Source organism: Haemaphysalis longicornis, unplaced genomic scaffold (genome assembly GCF_048455015.1).
Source record: "Haemaphysalis longicornis isolate Haplotype H1 unplaced genomic scaffold, Haemaphysalis longicornis Haplotype H1 scaffold_8, whole genome shotgun sequence".
NCBI lineage: Eukaryota > Metazoa > Arthropoda > Arachnida > Ixodida > Ixodidae > Haemaphysalis > Haemaphysalis longicornis.
Genome location: NW_027526445.1, coordinates 110238582 through 110262335, shown reverse-complemented (window position 1 = coordinate 110262335; position 23754 = coordinate 110238582). Strand labels below are relative to the sequence as shown.

Genomic DNA, 23754 nt, shown 5'->3' with positions numbered 1-23754 from the left:
CAGGAAACGTAACGGACAGATACGAACAAAATAAAATTTACTGGAATCGTTTTAAGCCATCCAAAGACTGGCTATGATAAAGCAAATATTCATGCGGGAATTGCTGCGGACATAGGAACCAACAAGAAGTATTTCAAAGAAGGCACCGGGCTTCAGTAAGGAATTTAAAATGGCAGTGTCAATTCTTGCTACGAAACAGAAAGCTGCTTCTCCGGAAGCATTATTGGATAGGAAAACCCCGCAGAAGAGCCATAAAAAATTCATCATTACACTAGCTGTTTGCTTTATTATAGAGGGAGATTCAAGAGGGGAACGTTTGGAGTTTTGCGCGCGGCCTCATGCTGCTCTGTGCAAAATGGTTTCCTAAGTGTTTCCCAGATAATACTAAAATCGCTACAAGTTTTGCGTTGTGGAGGTCCAGTTGCACGTTAAATCAACGTGAAAAATAGTAGCAAATGTCGCTGCTATTTCTTGTGTTCGCTAAGAATTTTTCTCGTGTTTTACATCCAGCCTACAACCATGGGTCGTTCGGCCAAAGTGGACCTCAGCTCTGCTCGAAGGTAAGTGTTTAAAACTGAAGTAGGTAAATAGGGCATCAAGAGAAAGGGTGGCTTGTTGGTGCTGCATCGCTGATGTGTGATGCGGTTAAACTTGGGACGGTAGTAATAGGGGCCAGGAACACAACAAGACAGGATGGAGCGCGACGTCCTGTTTCGTTGTCTTCCAGGTCCCTGTTGCGATTTTCCGAAGTTTAAGCGCTTCACACATCACCTATGTAGTGAATAGATGTGTGAATAAATATCAAGCGTAATAAAAGCATATGAATATTATAAAGCAGCACGGGTTTTGAGAGTAAACGAACCACTGTTTATGTTATAAGGCATTATAATTGCATCTCTGATATTGTTGTCGGTATAGTGTTCGCGTCTACTACAGTAACTGTTACGGCGGCATAGCCTATGGTAGAGGGTACCAGGCTGAAGACAGTGAGCACAGAGGGAAGGGTGTTGGGTGGAGAAGATGTGGTGGAGGCGGGTGGGATGTGGGTAGGTATTCGTTTGGAGCCACCGCCAAGTTGTAGCGTCCTCTCTGGAGAGGCGCCAGTGTAGTGGTGGGAGACGACGGCGAGTTTGCCTGTAACGCGCGAGAATCTCGGTGTAGCCAGTCAGTGGGTGTAGCCACGCAGAAATGAAACATATGGTAGGTAGTTCTGCCCATACGCGGTGGTAGGAAGTACCACTTTATTTTAACATTGAGTTTATTGTTTGTGTCTCTGTGTGTGTTTTTTAATAGCATGCGGTCACTGCCAAAGTCGCAAGCCGTTATAAACATGATTGGGGAGACATTCAAACCAGTAGGCGTTTCTGTGTGTGCGTTTTTTTGGGGGGTTTCCTTGTTTGTTCAAGTCCATGCTTTGACTTCCGGCTCTGCGCTTACCTAAACCAGACAAATAGGCGCTCTGCCTTATTAAATTGACCACTCTGCTTTCGTCGTAATGGGGATCAGCATGCCTACCTAGAGGGATGATGAGAACGCAGACTTGAGTTTAATCGGCGGCGGCGGGCGGCAGAAACCACCGGCGAAGACCGTGCCGAATATATGTGTCTGCCTGTCATAGCGATGTCCGTCATCAATGCTCAAAAGAAGTATAAGTTTTACCCCTGTGGTTCGCTTGTGAAGACCGGAACATGAGCGGGCGCTCTACCGGGGACGGCACCGTCGTCGGCTCGCAAATTGCACCGTTCGTGCTAATGAATCGGCATCTCAACGTCAGCGGTGGAAGGCTCCCTTGCTCTCCCTCCTCGAGCGGGAGGGAGAGGAACCCACCAAAGATTTTGTTATTGATGATGATGATGATTTATTGGTCATGCCGTTTGCCACAGGTTGGAATTGTGAGTGCTCTGGCGAAATAAAACAAAACAAAGCAGTTAAGGACAAACACATATAAGTGGATACGCTTACAAGTGTTCACAGTTATCGCGCAACGCAGTTGAACACTCACGCAAGAGTGTCACACAGGAGGCTGCCACTGCACAATGACCACAGACCACGCTCACTGGAGTGTACTGCTAGGCTGACGCCTTGACGCATTTGGGCAGAACAGTGCCCAATTTCGCTGACACAGCTTGGTCCCTGAGACACTTGCTTCCGTCTCTGAGGGGTGGTGGATGGGCTGTTCGTCACGTTCGCTCTGGTAGAAGAACCCAGAGCCATCGACAGAGCGGCGATATCACCACTGCGCGTTCTATTGGGGGGTCTTGGAACCGGTTTCTTTAAGGCCACCAGCATGTCTGGGAACCTGCTCCTGTACCTCTGCGCGACACACGATAATGAGGTGACTTACGAAAAGGGTCGACGTGCCACAGCTCCGCTGTTAAAATTTGCTGTCTTGCACCCAACCACTATCACCCGCAAGATGTGTACAAAACAAATTACACCATCTTCCCGTAGGGGAACCCTGAGTAGTATGCGAAGCAGCCATGGGGTCGACTGAAGTTCCCATTAGTTTTCAGTTCGTCGTTTCCGTTGATGTTCAGCTTCGCGTGCCTTCATTGTATCAGTAGCTTCTTGATGTAGTTTGAATGTGTGAAGGAGATCCGGCGCATTCGTAGCACATGCTGCCGTCTCGGTTTGTAGCGCAGTGGGAAGAACGCCACGTACCTCCCGTTGCAGCTAGAGAGTCGTGGGGTCGGAACCGGGCCCCGCCTAACTATTTCTTTTTATAGTGGACTGCCCTGACGTTAGCCCAAACCTTGACGGGGCTGAAGAGACGCGCATGCGCAGTAGTGTGCTGATGGCGGACAACGACAACGAGGTAGGGAGGGACACAGCCCCGAACATGAGATGCTTTGCATCTAAAAGCTTCGCTGGTAATGCATTTTTACAGAGTCGAATGGATCATGATTTTTTAGAGCGCATTTTGCAGAAAGTACAGAACTGGACACACCCACCGTCTCAGCGTGACCTGGACGGGAAAACATTTGCGCAATCAGAAGACGGTGAATCGATGCTAGATAGTTTAAATGCTTGAATAGTGCCCCCAATCCGGTTTTGTTACATACACGTCTTGTTCTTTTAATAGTAAGCGACACTAAGGATTCTGTTGTGGATAAGTTCAATTTGTTTGAGTTACTCCTTCGTGAAATTCCGCAAAAACTTTGACACCATCCTTCCGTGCAGGACGCGGACTGCTCGAATGGACAACGCTGCGTGGCCCATTACAACCTGTCATCAATCGTCAACTGTGATGGAGGAAAAAAATACTGTGAGCTTAGATAAACCCTTGTGCACGTAGACACTACCGCACGCATCGCGACGAGAAGTCAACAACGTTACGGGCATTGCGACTGAATACTTCGTTTGAAAGGGCGTTCACACAAAGCTGCACGAGTTTCTTGTTAGCTGTTTGTGTACGGGGCTGTAGTAGACAGAGTGCGCCAAGATACAGTTTTGGCGTGCTTCAGTGCGCCGCGTTTTGAAGTGGGTTTGTGTAGCAAAAACACAAAAATTGTTTGTTTGACCAAATGAATCCACAAAAATTCAAATTTTAAGGTTTAATACGGCGAAGCAACACTTAGGCAATAGGGCGTGCCGTAGTCGAGGGTTCCTGATTGAAGTTTGGCTGCCTGGGGTTCACCGAACTGTGCGCCCAACCTCGACACGGGCATTTTCGCCCCTTGTCGCGGTCAGCGTACAGTAAACGCGTACTTCGACGTCCAGGGGGAGTGGCTAAATATGCAAGAGCGGACACTAATATTCTCCGGATAAGCCGATCAACATGGTTGCTATGTGGCTGTGATTGACTGGTCATGCGGCGCCTTTGTAGGCTTGGAGCAACACGAAAAGTAAGTGTGCGACCAACTTGAGAGTGGATGGGGCGCATTCGCGGGGTTTCCATGTGGCGACGCAATCATTTCACATTAACAATGGCGGCCTGATGAGAATGAGGCATTTCTGCTAGAAGCGTTTATGCGGTGAAAGTGCAATAAACACCTTTTATGTGCAGTGTTGACACGCGATTCATAGAGTTATTGCCTTTACGGTTTCCGTCCAAGGTACTAATGTAAGCCGACGTAGGACTATCTGAGCGAAAACCTATTCCATACAGCTAAGCTCAATCACAGCGCATGGGCGCATAAAACAACTGAGTGCTGTAGATTGAGTACGAGCTGACTTATATTAAGCGCACATGCGTATACGTTTCTGCGGTCTTTTGTGTACATGTGGTTTGAGTTCACGGGTATTTTACACAGCTTCCTATTACACATCAGTTTCGAAGATTCTCATTTGCGGTTAATGGAAGTTAAAAGCAAATTCGCATGTAGATGTCATAACGGCAACGTAACTGCCTGAGACGTAACTATGCAGCCCCGAGAACGGTTGGTTGGGCGGGAATTATTCCTCTTTTTATCCATCCAGAATGTATTCTGTGGCGGCGTTTGTCATAAGACGATGTCGTTCATTTTATGAAGGCTTTACAATTTCAGCTTCCCAAAAAGAAATCAGTCCAGGTGGAGAAATTTCAACTGCAGGAAGATGTTTTTCTCAGGATTATTAAAGATAAAAAAGAGATAAATTGAAAATAAAACGTCGAAAGATATATATGCTTTAGATACGTACTATACTCTTCAACATTTATTGTCCTTTTTTTTAATTGTTTTAGGGTTACTTGGCAACTTTTATTTCTGCTGGATGGGTAGAGGGAGCAGCCTACAGCCCCATTTTAAAGAACGCTCTTGCGCGAGATCGAAACGAGCATAGCGAGTGACTTGAAAAACACAGTTGGGGCGAGTCACTGCTGGCCGCTACGTCTAAGGAGTGCCAGGTTGTGCTTACGAAAGATTTGGCCTATTTATTAGTTTTACATTTTGTAATGTGGGTTGGTTTTGATGGTGTTCACCTCGGGGCAAATTCCTCAGTTCTAACGCCAACGTTTTCCTAAAGGAATTGTTCGCTGTGTATAATAATAGTAAACATGAAGGTTCTTCTGAAAGGTTGAGCTGCCCATCTTTCCTCGGCGTAACACGTAGAAAAAATGAAACATGAGCAAAAGAAGTAGACGCTTTCACTGACAAGGAACCAAGCAACAGTGTGAAATTTATCCAAGTCTGTTTAGAAACCGCCACCCCTTTCTTATGCAAATTATTTTTCTATCGCGAAGTTATGGGGGCCATGGGTTGCTATTAAGTGTAAAAAATTAATAGTAGTTGTTAATCACTTTTCAATTGTTGCTGTTAGCCGAGTGATGTTATGTGACAATTGTATAGGATAATCAGTCAAACCGATATAAAGCGTTGGATTTGCCAAAATGTTATTGCCCTGAAAACTATGGGCTGAGAATTTCAGTCCTCCGGAAGCGTGCATCTGCAGCTCGTCGGCTACATTGCCATCGTTAATAAAAGCCAAATTGAAAATTTACAACATATATGAACTAAGTACGTGACTTATAGCTTCAAAGCAGCTGTTAGTATTCATATGCCTGATTTAAAAATTTTGTTACTCTGGGAGTTAAAAAATAAAACTTTTCAAACTGCATATACTACGTACTGTGCAGAGGCATTATGGCCAGAAAGATGTGTCATGATTGCCCATTATCTGTTCTGCCTACGGCAGATTTCGGACAGACTGCTACGGAAGATCATTCTAAAAATTACGAGGGAGTGGAATCAACTACTGCAACACAGCTTCTCACTAACTGCACATGGCGCCTTTAGCGTAGAAATATGAATGTAGGAATTGGACAGTGTAGGGCTACAGTATTCGCACATGATTCTTCGAGATCGGTCCATCCGACGCATTTGCCTCCAGCGAAACTATAATACAACTCTGGAGCCGTGGGTAAAAGAGGAACTTGAGTAACCTGAATGGATCACAATTATTGGGCTTTTCAAGTATGTTGCCTAGAACAAAGATGTGTCTAGAGTGCCGTCCGACGGTGCTATTAGCACTCATCTATATCGGCGTAAACCGGGGTTTTGTTAAAACATAATACGTCTGGCACTACGTTGCTCTACCTAGCGTATAGTAGGCTCCCCTAAACTAACTTAACCTAACATAACATGAGCTAACAGCACAAATAAATCATTTAACACAGCAAAAATTAACCTAAGGCATCGAAATTGTAATACACTACAGGTGACAAATATAATCGCGGAAAGAGCCCCCTCAAACCACTGTCCTTGGCATTATTAAGGTACGCCTACACCATAACGGCAGACGGTCCGGGCGGTGCTGGCTAGTGTTAATTATTCGCGTGTCATCGGACGGCATTCTAGTCTTACGTGAAGTGCTGAGCCAGAGCGCAGTCGGCGGCGCTATAGAAATTGCGTTAGAAGACATTCGGCAGGAGAAAGAGGCTGTTTTAGGTTAAGATTATAATAGAAAAAAAATACGCTAGTTAGAATACGAGGATAATAAAAGCACTGTTCTTGTTGGGGTTGCTTACGCTGCTTCTTACACCCAAAAAGATTGACCCTGTACTTCTGTGTTGGCATCATGATGTAACTAACTGCATTACTGCATCTAATCATGCTGAAATTCACCGTTTCCTTTTGGTATGATCGGTTTTCAGGCATTTCAGTGATGGAAGACTCGTGCTCGGTAAGTGGCATCCAAACGTTTTCGATTTATTATTACCGTTTGTGGATTAAAATGTATTTAGTCTTTTCTTATGAAAATATATCATGCAACCTTAAAGCGACCGTGAAGACAAAATACAAACTTTTCTTAATTTCGATAGAACTGGCCCTTGGTAACTCGCTCACTCCAGTTCAGCCCCGAAGATGTTCCTTTAACCAAAAAGAATTCGAGAAATATTGAAAAAATGTCAAACTTCGCGCTGCAGTGATGTAATATAAACTACAGTGACGTCAAATTATGAGCTCTAAAAATACAGTTATCAGTGTGTCTATGGTCCGTTAGTTTCTAATAAAACGGTCAAATTGAACTAGAGGCCTCACTACAATAGCCCAGTCAAGTTTCTAGGCTTGTGTTCTGGGATTGCGTTCCTGTGTGTGGTCGGTAGCCGCCGACCGCGCAAACAAGATTGTGTAATATCATAGAAAAATCGGGGAAAGTGGCTAGGGAGTAGGCACTGCTACGCAAGTTTCGTTTAATATCTCAATTATTTTTTTCGAATTTGCTGTAAAATTTCGGTCATGATTATTTCTATAACGCAGTCTTTTGAATTAAAGAAAGTTGTATTTTGCCTTCATGGCCATTTTAATTTCTGAGGCACCATTCGGCCTTCCCGAGCTTATGTCAACTTACAGAAAATTTTGCACGCGTGGAAGTATTTCTGCGTTTGTGGGGAAGATCTAAATCGAACAAGGTGTACGTGCAGTTCAGAGTTAAAGTTTCTATAAACGATCTATTGAGTCGTAATTTCTCGCAAAAAGGGTTTTGGATGTCAGCAATGGTGGAGTGCTGACGCATGCTGACGCGCCAAGCGCATGCTGACGCGCCAAGTCACAACATTTGTTTTCACCTTTTGTGGTTCACACAGACTTCAGGATGAGAACCCCCTTGCAGAAACACGGGGCTTCACCGGCAGCTCGTTGACTGTGGGCCACTTTGAGATGTACTTCACTCGCGATAGCATCTGGGATCTAACTTAGTTTACATGACAGTTGTATTTGCGGTGCACATCTGTGTTTTTAATCAGTCCGAAATGAATGTAGTTGTCTCTAAACAAGCAGAATTGCTGGCCAGTGTAGCAACATTTAAGCCGTTCCACTCAAAGTGAAGGCTGTCGGAAGTGCAGAGCCGTAATTCGCCATAATGGGCTGTACCACCGTTATCCGCTCACTGCTACCACCCCATAGATGCAATTCGAATTTCCCGCCTCCGCAGTGCTCGCGCGCCCCCTGCCTGAAACTGCGCCAGCGCGAGTTCTGTTCCTTTTGTGCTTGCTTTATTTGGTATGCTGGAGCTGTTTCGCGTCATTTCGAACGCCTAATGTTTTTCTTGCGCTGCTGGAGCATCTCTAATCCATTTCGAACGCGTCATTTTTTTCTTGCGTGGTTCGAGCCTTTCTATGGCATTACGAACGCGACATTTTCTTTTTGCCCGTTGAGCTTCACTGCGTAATTTCGAACGCGCCATTTTGTTCTTGCAGGGCCGCTTTTTTTTTGTTCACTATCGTAAAAACGAAGCAAACGAGCGCTCCTACCTAAATGAACAATGGGTGCTTCCGGTTAATTATGCATATTTTGCATAAAATGTACCTATGGTTTTCTTTCCGGTAATTAACGGGGAGATGTAAGATAAGCGCCAGCGGTTCACGAGTTTCGAATGCTCATGACGCCGCGTCGGCAGCGCTGCAACGGAACGCCTTGTTGCTCTACTTGGTTCCAGCGAGCCATCTGCGACAACAAGGCGAACGCCTAAAGTTCTCTGCACTTAAAATAAGTTAAAGTACATAGCCAACAGATGGAGCTATTCATGCCGTTATCGTTTAATGCCTTCTTATACGAACTCTTTAACACCTAGAATGCCGTCCAAGCAAGAGGTGTGTACATGGTCGCTTGACAGGTAAAGCCACCCGCTAACAACTTGGTTTAGGAGAATACAAGTTACGCAACCCTGTTGCGCTGATTCAGTTTAATGTAAAAAAAAATTGTAGGTACAAAACATACAAACCTAATGGTATTGGAATCAACATAAGCTATGGGGCATGCACTCGCGGAGGGCTGAAACATAATTCAAACGAACCGGCTTGCTTTAGACCTTGCCGATGTTTTGGTACTTCTACGCGGCAGTACATTCTTACTATTTTTGAAATACAAGACGCTACACTCTAAACGTAATTCTCACAACGTCATACGCAACAACAATAACACTCAGCCTATAAGCAAGGGCAATACGCTCATCTTGATTTTATTAAAAGTCGGAGTTTCATTTTCTCGATTTGACGTTAACTACGATTTGTTTCATGAAAAAGGGGTTTAATATTGTGTACAATAAATGTTTCTGAATTTATCATCTGTAAAAAAATAGCTATTTTTTTTATGTGTACACCACCATTGTACCAACACTCTGATGGCCTTGTATCTTCGCTGGTATTTGCTCCCACAGTGCCGGCAAAACCTCACATGCCGCCCGAAGGATTGCCCGGCGTCGCCTTTTGAATGTAAGTTATAGCTCTTATAAAAGTTCGTTTTTGTATTCTTAACAGAACTACGTTATGTACGAGCACCAAAGAGATGTTAGATTGCCAAATACCAAACAACTCCAAAGCGATATCAGATACATACAGCGCGAGAGAAAACACAAAATTTATGCTTGAATTTTTAAGCATTTGGGGTGCTTCGAAGTGTGAATAAAACTTAGGCAAGATTCCCGGGAAGGTGGTCTTTCAATATTGAATTGCATTATTTAGCGGTAGTCCTGATTGAAGTAGGCAGTACAAGGACCTTTGGTTTATAGAGCTTTTTTCGCGGTTCTGTTCCCTCTTTATAGCAAATAATGACTTAAAATTTATTTCTCCCTTCTCAAAGAAAGACTCTCATAGGCCTGACTTCACTTCGGGTAATTTTAGAAATAGTCGATAGCTTTGTTCTCTATATAACTGATTTATTAATGCCGTAAGTATCACAAGTGTTTTTCTGACACCCGAATTCCCATTCCCGCGTTGCTACGTCTAGCATGTAGGTTATTTGCGAAAAATGGCGTGTACCGTTGCCCTTGCGAGAAAGTACCGCATATCCACAGAGGTGATCGGCGACGCTTTGATTAAACAGCGGATCAAATTTGTAACGCCTTCACTAATATGATATAAATGACTCAATCGATAATAAGAAATAAAAATGAAACTACCAATTAAAATACCTATGCCCACGTTGTAATTAGCAGGGTCCTGTGGTGGCTCCCTTCAGACTAGCCACATTCCTAAAAAGGGGGATTGCCCAAAATTATTTACAACGTTTATCAAAGCATTCAGTCAACTAAACCAAACAATTAAAAGCATACTTCGGCAAACAAATTACACTTTAGATTATATTAGTTACAAAGTACTGCTTTCCAGAATTAGGAACAAATTGAACTGGGGAGTTGGTTGAAATAGCTTTATTTAAAAGAAAAAAAAAACGTAGGAAAGGAGGTGTCTATCCTAATTCCCAGATTCAAATGGCCTCCAACAGCGTTCGGAAAACGGTACAATGCAGACAGTGCAGACAATATTATGCAATCTACATTCTCGGAGACGAAACTGGAACAGAAAAAGTAGCTCAAACTTAAGTGTGACAAAAACATAAGCAGGCGAAGAAAAAAAAAATAAAACAGGTTAGCCTCAGAAAAAAGTTTTTCCCAGCTGCTGGCACGGTACGACCCCCTTAGTGGTCGTACCGTGCCACCCCAAAATCCGTGGATACAAGTCATCAAATCGCGGCAGCGGCCATCCTTGACTCACAACGAGGTACTTCCTTCCAATGCCACGAAGCGCCCTGCATCTGCCCGCCCAATACCCCCTACGCGGTTCCCCCAAACCTACCACGTCACGGTTTTCCGCCCCCATGGTGGTCTCCGAGTCAGTGACTGGCCCACCTCAGAATTGGCTCGCAGCCTGGCAACCGCCAGCCACATGTCAGACCTGCAATTCCGCAAGGAAGTCACTCTCCAAGCCCAGCCGGGGCCCAACCTCATTGTCGCCGGCACTCCGGATCCTTACCTGGCCGATCGACTATCCCAACTCGCCACTATAACCCTTCGGGGAACCGACTACGCCGTTTCCGCCTACATGAAGCCACCACCCGGTAACTCCAGGGGCGTTATTCATGGCATCCCGGAGAACACCACGAATGAGCAGCTGCTCGAACTCACGGCTACCAACCGCCCATATTTGATTCACGCCCGGATGATGGGTAACACAAGATCTGCACTGCTCACCTTCAACGGGCCACGCGTACCATACTACATTAAATTTGACTGTGAACTAGTGCGTTGCCGCCCCTATCGTCGTGCCGTCCGAACTTGCAAGTGTTGTGGCGACATCGGCCACCGTCATGACGTGTGCCCCCAACCCGACCAGCCACGCTGCCCGGCTTGCGGCATCTCCAACCCCCCTCCGGATCACCCCTGCGTTCCACGCTGCAAGTTGTGTGAAGGCCCTCACCTCACGGCCCACAAGGACTGTCCCAAGCGCCTGCTTCCCACCCCAGCTCCACGCAAGCCTCGCAGCCAGCCCAGCCACCAAGCTCTTCCGGCCTACTGTACTGAAGATTTCCCGGAGCTACATACCCCACCGACGGACGCCCGCTCCAAGTCCCATCATAATCTTCAAACACAGGTGAGCTGGTCAGCCGCACTTCGCAACACTCCCACTGCTCCAAACCCAATCCCCTCCCACCCCTCACAACCTCTCCCCCCTGTCCCCCCTACTTACGAATCAGTGCTAAAGGAACTCAAAGAACAACAACAACGTTTTCAAACACAACTTGACACTCTCACCAAGAAGATTGAGGCCCTCGTTGCGTCCCCTCTCCCCACACCTGTCGCACCAGTCGTGCCCACATCTGACCAGATAAACGCCACCATCGACAGCAAGCTAGTCGATGTCTTAAAGCAACTCATGGACGCCCAAAGAGAGAGTCTGGCCCCCTTATGCTCTGGCATTCAGGCGCTCACTGACCGACAGAACAAGTTGGAACAGGCTATCCAGGGCATACATGACACCCTGGCGTCCTCCCACCCGACCAAGAAGCTCAAGCATCACCCCTATCATGACTAGCGCACCGGAGGCCTTCCTCGTCGTATATCAATGGAATTGTCGATCTCTCAGTAGTAAGCGACACCAGCTAGCCCTCCTTACCCAACAGGACCCGCCAGATGTCATCGCTCTTCAAGAAGCAAATACTCCTGCCCCTCGCTTGCCACAATACAACGCCTTCACCCAGGACCCGCAAAACCGCACAGACATCCTTGTACTGAATTCCCACCCAGCCCAAGCACACCAGCTCAGCCAGACCATTCCTAATACCTTCGTTGAAGTCATCTCCACCCACCCATCGCAACCCAGCATGTATGTACTAAATATCTACAGCCCTCCCACCAGCAGTCTTCACACCATCGAGGCGCTCTTGCATGAAGCTACACTCAAGGCCAATGACAGCCCGCTGCTTCTCCTTGGTGATTTTAATGCCCCGCATACGGCTTGGGGATATATGCGCGCTTCGAAGAAGGGTACGGCTCTGTTACACGCCACCCAAAATCATCAGTTAGTCCTGCAAAATGACCTTACAGTCGCCACCCGGACCGGTAACAGTGTCACGCGTGACACCACACCCGATTTAACATTTACAAAAAACATTCGAAATATCACGTGGTCATGCTTGGATGAAACTCTCGGCAGCGACCATCAGATCATCTCCATCCGAATTCCGACCTCGAAGAAGTCTCCTCGGAAGGGCACTGCCCGCCTAACCAATTGGTCCGCGTTTCGAGATGACGTCACTCCTCTACCACCCATAGATCAAAATCTTGACGAATGGACACTGGAGCTTGAAAAGCGGGTCAATAAGCACACCCAAGAAATCGCACTCACTGACAGTACGCCAGCCGCGGACCCCCACCTTATGCACATCTGGGAAGCTCGACGAAGCCTGTCAAAACGTTGGAAACGCCAGAAACACAATCGTTCCTTGAAAAAACGCATAGCCCTTCTAACACAGCTAGCACAGACCTACGCTGCTGATCTTCAACGACAGAATTGGCACTCTTTTTGCGACAAGCTCCAAGGCACTCTGCACACGAAGAAAACCTGGCATCTGCTTCGGTCCCTCCTCAACGACACCACTACCAGGCGACAAACAAACCATAAAATACACCAGTTGATTCGGAACAGCTCGCTGTCTTCTCAAGACCTCCTGAGGTCTATCCAACTCCACCTTTTTGGAGACCCAGCCTCTTATCCGACCTACCCGGAAACACATTACACCGGCCAGGCAAATGATGAGTTGGACGCACCTTTTATCCTCGCCGAGCTCCATGCTGTACTTGCCCGCTTGAAACGCAATACTGCACCAGGCAAAGATCAGATAACATATCGCATTCTCCGAAACCTGGACGAAGACACCCTGCAGGCGCTCCTGGACCTGTACAACCGCCACTGGGTTGAAGGCACCTTACCTGAACAATGGAAACATTCGGACATCACTCTAATCCCAAAGCCAAACAAGCCCGTCTCCCCCACGACCCTTCGGCCCATCTCCCTGACGTCCTGCCTCGGGAAACTTTTCGAACACCTGGTCCATCAACGTTTATCTACGTACTTGGAAGATCACAATCTGTATCCATTAACAATGTTCGGGTTTCGACAGCATCTCTCTACGCAAGACGTACTAATTCAGCTCAAGGAACAGGTCCTAGATCATCTGAGCAGAGCCACTCCTAGGGCCATCTTAACACTTGACGTCAAGGGAGCGTTCGATAACGTTACACATCAAGCCATTTTGGAAAACCTCAACACGACCAATTGCGGCATCAAGACTTTCCACTTCGTAAAAGCTTTTCTCCGAAACCGGACCGCAACACTGCGACTTGGGCCCCTTCGATCCCCCATCTTCCACACTCCGCCCAAGGGCACCCCACAAGGCTCCGTTATTTCGCCATTGTTATTTAATATTGCCCTCCTTCACCTTCCGAGTCGCCTACAAGCTATCCCCGGTCTCCAGCACGCTCTTTACGCGGACGATTTGACCATTTGGACAACGCAGGGCTCCAGCGGCGCACAACAAGACGCTCTCCAACAAGCGATCGACACAACTATCGACTATCTCTCGCCCAGAGGTTTGACATGCGAACCTAACAAATCGGCTCTCCTAGTCCTTCGCGCCCGCACGCGAGGTCGGCCTCCTGTGGCTACTCCCGATCCGCAAGTTACCATCCAGGGCTCACCTATTCCCCAAGTCCCCACTCTCCGTATATTGGGTGTGCCTATCCACTACGATGGTTCCGGCGCCACCCTCCTGCCGCAGCTACAGAAAACGGTCACACAGCTCACTCACCTAATACGACGAATAAGAGGATCCACTCACGGCCTCAAAGAACAAGACACCTGCCGCTTGGTCCAAGCACTGCTGGTCAGCCGTATAACCTACGGAACTCCTTTTGTCAACCTAAAACCACAGGAAATCAACAAGCTGGATGCTCTAATACGGAAAACGTACAAAGCTGCCCTTGGACTCCCAACTTATACTTCCAATGCGCGTCTGCTTCATCTCGGCCTGCACAACACGCTCAGCGAACTACTAGAAGCACAGCGGACGTCCCACCTCCATCGCCTCGCCCTCACTCCCTCAGGTAGACGCGTTCTCCAAAACATTGGCCGGCCCTCCCCTTCCCCTCAACACGAACTCCAACGCATCCCCCTGTCCATTCGTCAACGCCTGAAGGTTAGCCCGGTACCCAAACACATGCACTCATCTTTCAATCGAGGACGTCGCGAAGCCAGAGTGAAGATGCTTGATAAACGGTACGGCGCCGACTCTCAAACCCGATATACGGATATTGCTACAACTCCCGACCGCACGCGCACCACCCTAGTTACTGTGGACTCGAACGGACATCTGGCCACAGCCGTCACCTATCGAAATCTGCCGGTCACCTCAGCCGAAGCGCTTGCCATCGCCCATGCAACTACCACACACCAGCATCAACCATACTTGACCATCATTACGGACTCCCAACAAGCCTGTCGGCTGTATCAAGCTGGCCTTGCACCACCCCAGGCCCTCCCTGTGCTCCAACACCTTCCCGAGGACATTGAAATTTCTATCGTCTGGACCCCAGGCCATGCTGGCCTTGCCGGGAATGAGGCGGCTCATGCCGCAGCCCGCGATCTCCTTACCCGGGCACTCCCAACCGCAAGGACCGACACCGCCGGGCGCCTCATCTCTGACCATGAAATCCTAACTCCGCTGGACTCTACCTACAGCTCCCTCCTCGCGCACTACACACACATCAGAAGAACATACCCTCCTCCACACCACAGTCTCTCCAACCACCAAGCTCACATATATCGGCGTCTACAAACAGAAACCTTCTACAACCACACTATCCTCTCCCACATATCTCCGTCCATTTTCCCTCACAACTGCCCACAATGTGACATCCCTCTCACAACCTACCACCTTGTGTATTCATGTCCCCACCACCCCCACCCCATTCACTCCCCCTCCCTTGAGCAGTGGGAGTCTGCGCTGACCAGCTCGGCGCCGGAGCATCAAATCGCCCTGGTGCAACGAGCCCTGGATTCGGCGCAGGCTCGCGGCCTCCTGGACGTAGGAGGCTGACCACGTCCCTTTCCAGCTCCCTTGGCTGCTCAATAAAAAATGTTTTTTACCACCACCACCAGCTGCCTGAAAATTCTGTCGAAAGTGAAACATTCTCTCTATACTATATGATTGGATCTCACTGGCGTCTTGTCTTTTTTTGCTGTCATGTTTTCCACCTGTCCATCTCTACTTGTTATTGTCATATCCTGCCGATCAAGAGCCGACGAAGAGTGCTTCGTTATTGTCATATCCTGCTTACGTCCTTTTGCGACATCATCCTTTTAGACTCTACATTCCGTGATCCCAAAATAATGCACAGCTAAGCTAAGAACGTTCCACGTTAAATGACGATTAATCGACGGTGAGAAGTTGTGCTATGTAATGCGCCGGCAGGGAGATTGTTCCAGTCGGGTAGGGTGTGACGGTAGAACGAATGTTGTGTAATGTGCACGCGAGTGTAGAATGAGGTAAATTGAAATGTCTGTTTGCATCGACAATCGATATGATGGAAGTTTAACCTACGTGCTTGACGTTAGCAGGGTTTCGACACCCTGAATGCCTGTATCAGTTCTGGGCTGATTTGATCTTACTGCGGCGCCCTTGATGCTTTGTCCATCTTTGTTAACTTGCGTTGAAGCTCATCAGGGGTTTTAGCATGCACTGGAGGACATTCGGCAGATGCGAGAACTTCCTCAGTATGCATGCGCAAGCGTACGTAAGACGTCTGTAAAATTGCTTTAATAAGTCGTTTGCCGTCGAGACGGGAGAGGGAACCGAACGTCGGAGAGGAAGGATGCTTTGAGACAGAGAGGAAAACCGCACGCCCAGGAAGTTACGCAAAAGCAATCGCGAAGCGGTGCTGGAGGTAGGAGGCGTCTATACACAAAACAAGGAGAAACGAGGCCCTCAAGGTCGCTATGGACGTACCTTAGAAATAAAGCAGAAAAAATCCGACCAGTTCGCGCTTTTTCTACTTTTCTGGAGAACTCCATGTGAAATGTGTGAGCTAGGCATGCCAAGAAAGCTTGCGCGTACTCACCGTTCTAAAATATTAGCGACTGCGTACTTATACACGTTTGAAACTCAGCAACGTACTCGGACCATGGCACTCGGCTTCCGCTGCTACATCGGTATACACTGGACTTGCTGACCTATCTTTTTGACTGCCGCTTCCATTATATCCTATGGGAGTTTTGTTGTAACATATTTCCGTTCGTGCGTAGTGTGTGCGTTCCTACGCCTTTTAGTGGCATTGCTCATGTGGCACTGAGTGTCCCTGCGCGTTCTTGAGCGATTACGTGTCTTCACTTAACTTCATTCTTCATCCTTCCCAAACCAAGGTCGCTGGCATGTTGGCTTCTCTGGGATGGCTTCTCTGCAGCAATAAGGCTTTCTATGTCTGACCTAAAAATGATACACATCTTTTCTGGCCGGCTATTTCAAAAGAATACAAACAAAGAAAACACGCCTTCACATGACTCGCAAGTTTATCGTTTCATAGACGGTAACTCTGGAAAACGCAGCAGACGGTGATGACGGTTCCTTCGAATATTGGAGCGCATCATTTCCACTTTATACTTATATGTTGGGTGGGTCATCTTAGTGGTTAGTTGATTCTGGGCCACCTCAACTCTACACGATGGTCTCACCAAGCGAAAAAAGTTGTCGCCGCCGAATGCTACGTATCCATGCCCCCGGGGCCCATTAAAGGAACGTAGGACGAGATACAAACATTTAATTGAGCAGGAGGGCCGGAAGTTAAAATGGAGAAGGGTTGTAGGAGGTAGACTGTGTTTTGATTCGTGTGAATCTTAAGGTTTGTTGGAAAATTGGGATCAGTTTGGGGTTGTCGTGCTGAGGGTGGGGTAACCCCTGGGTGAGGTGACAGGAGCATACCCACGACCAGGTATTACACTCGATCATCATCGATGATTAAAACGTCATTGGCTTATTTGCCTAACAGTAAGAACAAAGCTCAAACGACATATTTCTCGTTTAACTCTTGTTTGAGAGTTACGTTACTGTTGTAACAGAAACCATCATTGTCTAGTCAACAAAACAAAGCTTTCCTGCATTTCGGGGTAGTGAATGAGTAGTGCATGCATGAGACGAGCTTCAGGCGCTGATGGCTAGGCGCCTGCCGGGTGGGAATAAAGTATTCATTCTATTCGGAGGGGTGAGGTCTCAGGCGAAATTGGGAAACCCTCCCCTCGTTAATACCAGCGCTGTTTCATAGGCTGCGTCTTCGGGATTTGGGTAAATATTTGTCAACGACTGCATTCCGGCTTACCCGCCATATGCTCATTTTCAGGCATTCCACCGGCTGTTGCTTCGGCCATTTGTGGAGGAGATAAGGTAAATAACTACGAATCTGCGATGACTGAACACGCGCTTCCGTTGCTAACCCGCGTTTTTCAATTGAAGCTCTTTTTGTCGCACTTGCCGTTTAGGCAAATAAAAAATTGTGTTGTTCAGATTTGTTTGAAACAAAGATACTGATTACAGTAAAGCTGTACGGAACTTGACCATTCGGGTCTCACCCCAATGCATCGCTCATTAGTGTAAACCTATTGATGATAGTGGCACTGTGGCACTCCACCAAAAACTCTCAGGGCAATTCTAGTTTGCTTGTCTATGAGTGAAGCTTCGTCGATTCCTAAATGCTGTGAAATTGTTCACATGATTCTATGAATAACCAGCTATAATAGAGAGATCGATACTAATTTTTATGATCTACAGGAAATTTAACTTCTCCAACCGAGTCTCGTCTCATTAAAAGGCTGAAGCAAAACAATGTGTGCAAGATATTTAGGAATGTTCTAAGGATCACTAAATGGCCTGAGAGACTTTAGACATTTTCCTGCCCGTTACATTGGTAATCGGTTATCTAAACTATACTGAAGAAATTTTCGATTAGATTTTTGATGCAGACAAGCAGCGAGAGTTGCATGCATTCCGTATCTCATGCGTACCAGTGGACGCTGCCGCACACGATCCCATAGAAGTTCTGTAATAACACCGTCAGGCGGGCTATTCAGCATGAATAGAAATTCAGCATCAATAGAAGTTCTGATTAAATTCGAATGCATTAGTTCACCATTTTGGTCGAAATTTTAATGTCCGTGACACCCAAGATTGCGGGCTGTGGAAAATATAAAAGTCAAGTAAATAAATCCTTGCAATGATGTGACGTACTCGTATGAACAATGCAACCAAACGAGATAAAAAGAAAATTGCATAACGCTTGCGTCGCGTATGTTTCGAACCAGGCCTCTCCGAAGCGGTAGATGAGTACGGGACCGTTGATAACTCTAGCTGACTAAAACTGAACCTGGTAAACTGTCTGAGGCGTTCAGCATTTCGAAGTTTTCATGTCGAAAGGCTTAAGTGCCCCAGATTGCGAGAACGTTCCGTTGTAGTTGTCTGGTGAAAAAAATGTCGGAAGCTGTAAAGAGTAGATGAACACACATGCGCGATCTAATTGGGTGTAAACCCTGGTCCGTAAAATTCACAGCCCAGTGCCCTACCAACTGTGCTACATCCGTACGTGGCGATTGTAGAACAAAACTTGTCCTCATTCTTGTTCCTTTCTTCTTACACATCCCCACTTCGGGGATTGGCGAGGAATATAAGTTTTGAGGGGCACTGTGCCCACTTCAGAAAAATCACAAAAGTGTGTATTGCAAGCTTAAAATATTTATTATAGAGCGTACCGCAGGACACATGAACGTAATTGCACGTGATTGTAACAGGTGCACACCAACGTCAAGCTAGCGGGAAAGCAAGATATGTCTAGGTTCGTATTCAATCTGAGGGATTGAGATGAACCAGTAGATAAACAATATTTATTTCTTTTATTTCGGGTAAATGTATTCCCTGACTTCGAAGCAATTCTCCTGCTCGAACGGGTTTTTCTTCAGCCACCCCTGATGTTATACTCACTGCTGGTACCAATTAAGAAAATAAAACGGTGCTGAACTCAATTGAACGTAGTTTACAAAATGCTACATAAACCTGCCTTATTCTTTATTTCCCAATGGGTGTGCATGACCACAACTATAGAAAAAAGTTGTTCGAGCCATATATCGATTGAACTTTACGCCTTAGACCCTCCAATCTTTAGAATACTGTCATAATGCATAATAACCAGAAAACGTTATAAAAAGGAGTGAGAAAGAAGCGTGCGGACTGGTTTCAAAGCGGTAGTAAACCTCGCGCGTTATTGTTTTAAACTAGCCGCATCTACGCACACTGAAGTAGGCCTTACAGGTCTTACGCAGTTTCGGCCATCTCCGGCAGCAACACTTCCACTTCTACTCTCACTCTGCTGACTACCTTCCTGGCGGCAGCGGAAGAGGCGGCTGTAGCCCCTGCACAAACTCTGACGACATCCCCGTTATATTGCATGTAGCATTCGGAAACGGCTGTTTGAAATTTCTCCATAGGATTCATATCCCCTTGAAACATCGAAATGATCCCAGAAAATTCTGTTACGTCTCCCTGAGTTGATCTGGACCGCAGTATATACAAGCGGGGGGGGGGGGGGGCAACAAAGTCGCGCACCGCTCCACTCGAAAGCTCACTGGTTGATTCAGTGTGGACCTCGGTCCTCACCACGGGGCCATCATCTTGTGTGAGACACCTTTATCTTGAAGCGATTACATCCCACTACCGCTCTTCCGCCGCCTGCTTTTCCCCTGCCGTATCTCTCTGCTATGGGGCTGAGGAACGCCTAGGGCGTCTCGTTTACACCAACACTGTTCCATGCAGCCACAGTGTCCTCCTTGTGTATCCCTCTTCATATTCGCCCACCTCGCCCATGCCTATGGTGTCCTAGACACCCAGGAGCATTGCAGGGGGTAATGTTCGTTCAACCTACATCCCATCTTAACTGGCGAAGTGCATTCAGGGAGAGTATTGGGCAGGTCTGACCGCAATTAAGTCCGGGAAACCACCGTTAAGAGAGCTGCTCTGGTAATCGGCAGGCCGCGACCTCCGGTCTCCCCCCTCCCGAACTAGTTACTAGCCTTGGTGGCTACAAATGAAGCTTTGTACTACTACCACTTAATTCTTTTTAAGGGCCCAAACTGCACCACAGACGAAGTTTGCGGCTACAAGCAAACGGGACTGGTATGCGTGCAATGTCCATGCCCAAGCTTTCGCCCCGCATGTAAGTGTATCCCTGTTTGAGGGGTGTATACCACAATGTTTATTATTTGTACCGCTCGATTCAGCTAGTGGGGGCTACCCATGAATGTGAGTGTTTGCATGAACACATATCGAAGCAATTGAACCAAAAGGGGATGCTGTTTTTGTTTTGGAAGTTCTTGGCATACCTAACCCAATGTAAACTACTGTATCTGTGGCAGGCATCTCAAACAGTCAGCCATAATTTTTTGCTTTTAAGGTAGTTTGATAGGATAGTTTGAGGATAATAAGGTAGAATAGTTCGACCAGGGAGTTACGTACATATTCTTCAAACGAAAGAGCGCGAAGCACGGGTCAAAGTGAAAGAAATGCGTACACAAGCGTCGTATTCTCACTTTTCCCCGTGCTTCGCGCTGCTTCATTCGAAGATGTACCAACCTGCCCACCAAGAAGCCTGGCTAAGTACATAAGTTTGTGGCTTTTTATATGCGGGCTACCGCGCAGAATAAAACTTCACCATGACTTGTTGACTTAAACAAAGCTTTAAACTTGGACGACGAAGAAAAAACGCATTGCTTCTTTAGATCTATGCTTGCCACACGCACACATCCCACACACTACTGAGGAGGGCGGTGAAGAGTCATTGGGACTGTGCCCGTGTTCGTCACCTTCTCCATTAACATAATTTTTATGCGCTGTTTGTTTGCCAATATCATAAATGTAACTTGGCAGCGACACGTTCCACATTGCACGCGTCAAAAAAATAAATAAAAGTAACGTGTAATGGTCGCCAAGGTGGATATCAGAAGGTCTGTCATGCCATGCTTCGTGTGGCCGCGAACGCGACACCGGGAAAATTAGCGTTGCGTAAAATTGGGCGCACAGCGGCGTGTTATCCGCCGACCTGACGTTCGGTTTAACGCACGACCGGATTCATGGTCGCGGTTTAACGTTATGCCAGGAGAGCCAACGTCGTCAACCTGAATTAGCACTTGACAAACAATGAGTTTTACGCTGCATGAAACGCCGCTAGGCTTAGCGTTAGGGCTAACAAATGTTAAAGGGGCGATAACTACAAAATGCAGCGTTCTTCATTGTCAAAGAAATAGCCTCTGGTAACTCACCAAGCTCAACTAGACCAACTGAAGACGTAGTGTTATCAAAAAACGCAAGAAATATAGAAATACATTCCAATGCCAGGCCATAATGACATCACATTGCAGGAGTGACATAATACCGGCTAGCACTGAAAGAACCATAAAGGCCCCACTCATGAGAATTTCCCACTCGTCTTTCTGGGCGGTGGCTTAGGTCACCACAATTTGATATGTTTTCTTTAATAACTCATATTTATTAAAGCGAAGCTTTCGGTTCTTCATGGGTGGCGTTCGATGTCGCATTAAAACAATCTGCAAGAAAACCAACATTACACAAATGATACTACAATACATTGATGATGATAAGGGAAGGCACATTAAGCGCATCAAGAAATAAAGGTTGCCTGTTGTCGGGATCAAACATGGGTCCTTAGCATTATAAATCCTACATCTTTCCGATTGGGACATTTTAACACGCTCAAAGCAACTTAGCATTTCAACCATATTTCTCTCAAGAAAGAGGCTTTGACTTTGTCGTAGTTTACCATAAAATTGGCATTGTGCAATTGAGATAAACCGTTTTTCTAATGAGCCCGTCTTGTATTTTTTCATGGCCATTTCACGTTGTTTGGCTTCTCTTCGCAACCCCCCACTTGCCGTGGTGGCTCAGTAGCTAAGGCGTTGCGCTGCTGAGGACGAGGACACGGGTTCGATTCCCGGCCGCGGTGGCCGCTTCTCTGATGGAGGCGAAAAGCAAAAACACCCGTGTGTTCGAGATTTCGGCACACGTTAAAGATCCCCAGGTGGTCAACATTACTCTGGCGCCCTCCACTACGGCGCGCCTCATCGTCTGCGTTTCATCGGAGCATTAAACCCGACAATCAATCAATCAATCAATCAATCAATCAATCAATCAATCAATCAATCAATCAATCAATCAATCAATCAATCAATCAATCAATCAATCAATCAATCTTCGCCCCTCCACCTCCCCCCCCTTTTGTTTTGCTGGCGGTCGAATTCAAGTGTTGCGTGAAGCCACAGATTCTGCTCTCATTTGACTGTGTACGAGCACCGTAATATATAAAATTTCTATACCTGGGGTTGCTTTCTACAGGTGTCATCAGAAACCCGAATGTCGAATGTGGACCCAACAGCGTCATTCGGATCATATCGAACTCCAATTACACGTGCCACGGATGTGCTTCCATTGTTGACCTCTTTTCATGAAACCTATTGAAAAGTCGAAAATGGCTACAAACCACCGAATAAAATTTTTTATTGCCTGAACTACCTCTCTCGATCAATCCGTGCACCGCGGCGCTAGTGTGACCTCACGCCTTCCCGTTGGCGATAATAACGTTAAAGGGGTCCTGAAATACCTTCCGCCGATGCGTGGATGTACATGTAACCAAATAAAGCAATGTATTAGCAATCTCCTCCCGCAAGAATTTTGTTCAAGCGATGAATATTAGCTGAGAAATCGTAAATCAAAAACCGCGCATTATCGTCGCGCCGCGATTCCTCCTCCTTTCAACTTACTCTCCGCTGTTGACGGCGAGCGAGCCTTCCCTCCCATGATGCTGCGCTCCTCGGCGGTGATGTACTTCCGCTATTGCGCTGCTCACACTGCCGTCTGCTACGGGCAAGCTTTGTTGACACCATGAATCCCGCACTCTGCTCAAGGCTGGAAAAGCGAACGAAAAGTCTGGCCGTATGTGTGCGGCGGCCTGGCCTTGCCCTTTCGCGGTGTACGTTGCGGCAGAACTTTGCTATCGGCGGCACGTGACTTTTTATCGCCGGCGAACTCGCAGCCGCACGGGGAGGATCGCGCGCTCGCTCCCTTGGATGCACAGCGCACTGTTTATCCAAAAAGTGCCGTATCAGATGTGGCCCCGCTGGTGCCGGGTCTTATTTTGTTATTCCTGCCGGCGGCATGTGAAAAAGTCATTTTAAACCGATGAAGAACCCGTGCACAAAATGCCAGTTCAGCTTGGGGCGACGCGTGGTGGAGAGCGGCAACGTTGGCAAAACATGCTCCGCCGCGGCTCTGAGCTTTCTAGCGCTGGAGCGAGCACCATTTCTTTGACATTATCAAACATCGGTTGCCCTGCCAACAAGGCACAAACCGCTCTAGAAGTCAGTTACGGTTGCGTGATCCCGGTTCAGCTTGGGGCCCCACCTCGCGGCATATGGGCACTGCAGGCGTACTACTCAATTCCATTTGGAAGTGCGAGATG

The 23754-nt window shown here is 47.1% G+C and overlaps 1 protein-coding gene across 1 annotated transcript in view; it reads left to right on the top strand.

Annotated features, from left to right (window-relative positions):
* Positions 1-22807, top strand: part of LOC144149146 (uncharacterized) — a 28936-nt gene extending 6129 nt beyond the window's left edge. Inside the window, exons 2-8 of the mRNA XM_077680686.1 lie at positions 511-560; positions 3181-3265; positions 6572-6600; positions 9076-9130; positions 17581-17624; positions 20349-20439; positions 22632-22807. Of these exons, the coding sequence (XP_077536812.1) occupies positions 511-560; positions 3181-3265; positions 6572-6600; positions 9076-9130; positions 17581-17624; positions 20349-20439; positions 22632-22744 (467 nt within the window). The 3' untranslated portion in view covers positions 22745-22807. The remainder of the gene's footprint in view (positions 1-510; positions 561-3180; positions 3266-6571; positions 6601-9075; positions 9131-17580; positions 17625-20348; positions 20440-22631) is intronic.
* The last annotated feature ends 947 nt before the right edge of the window (positions 22808-23754 follow it).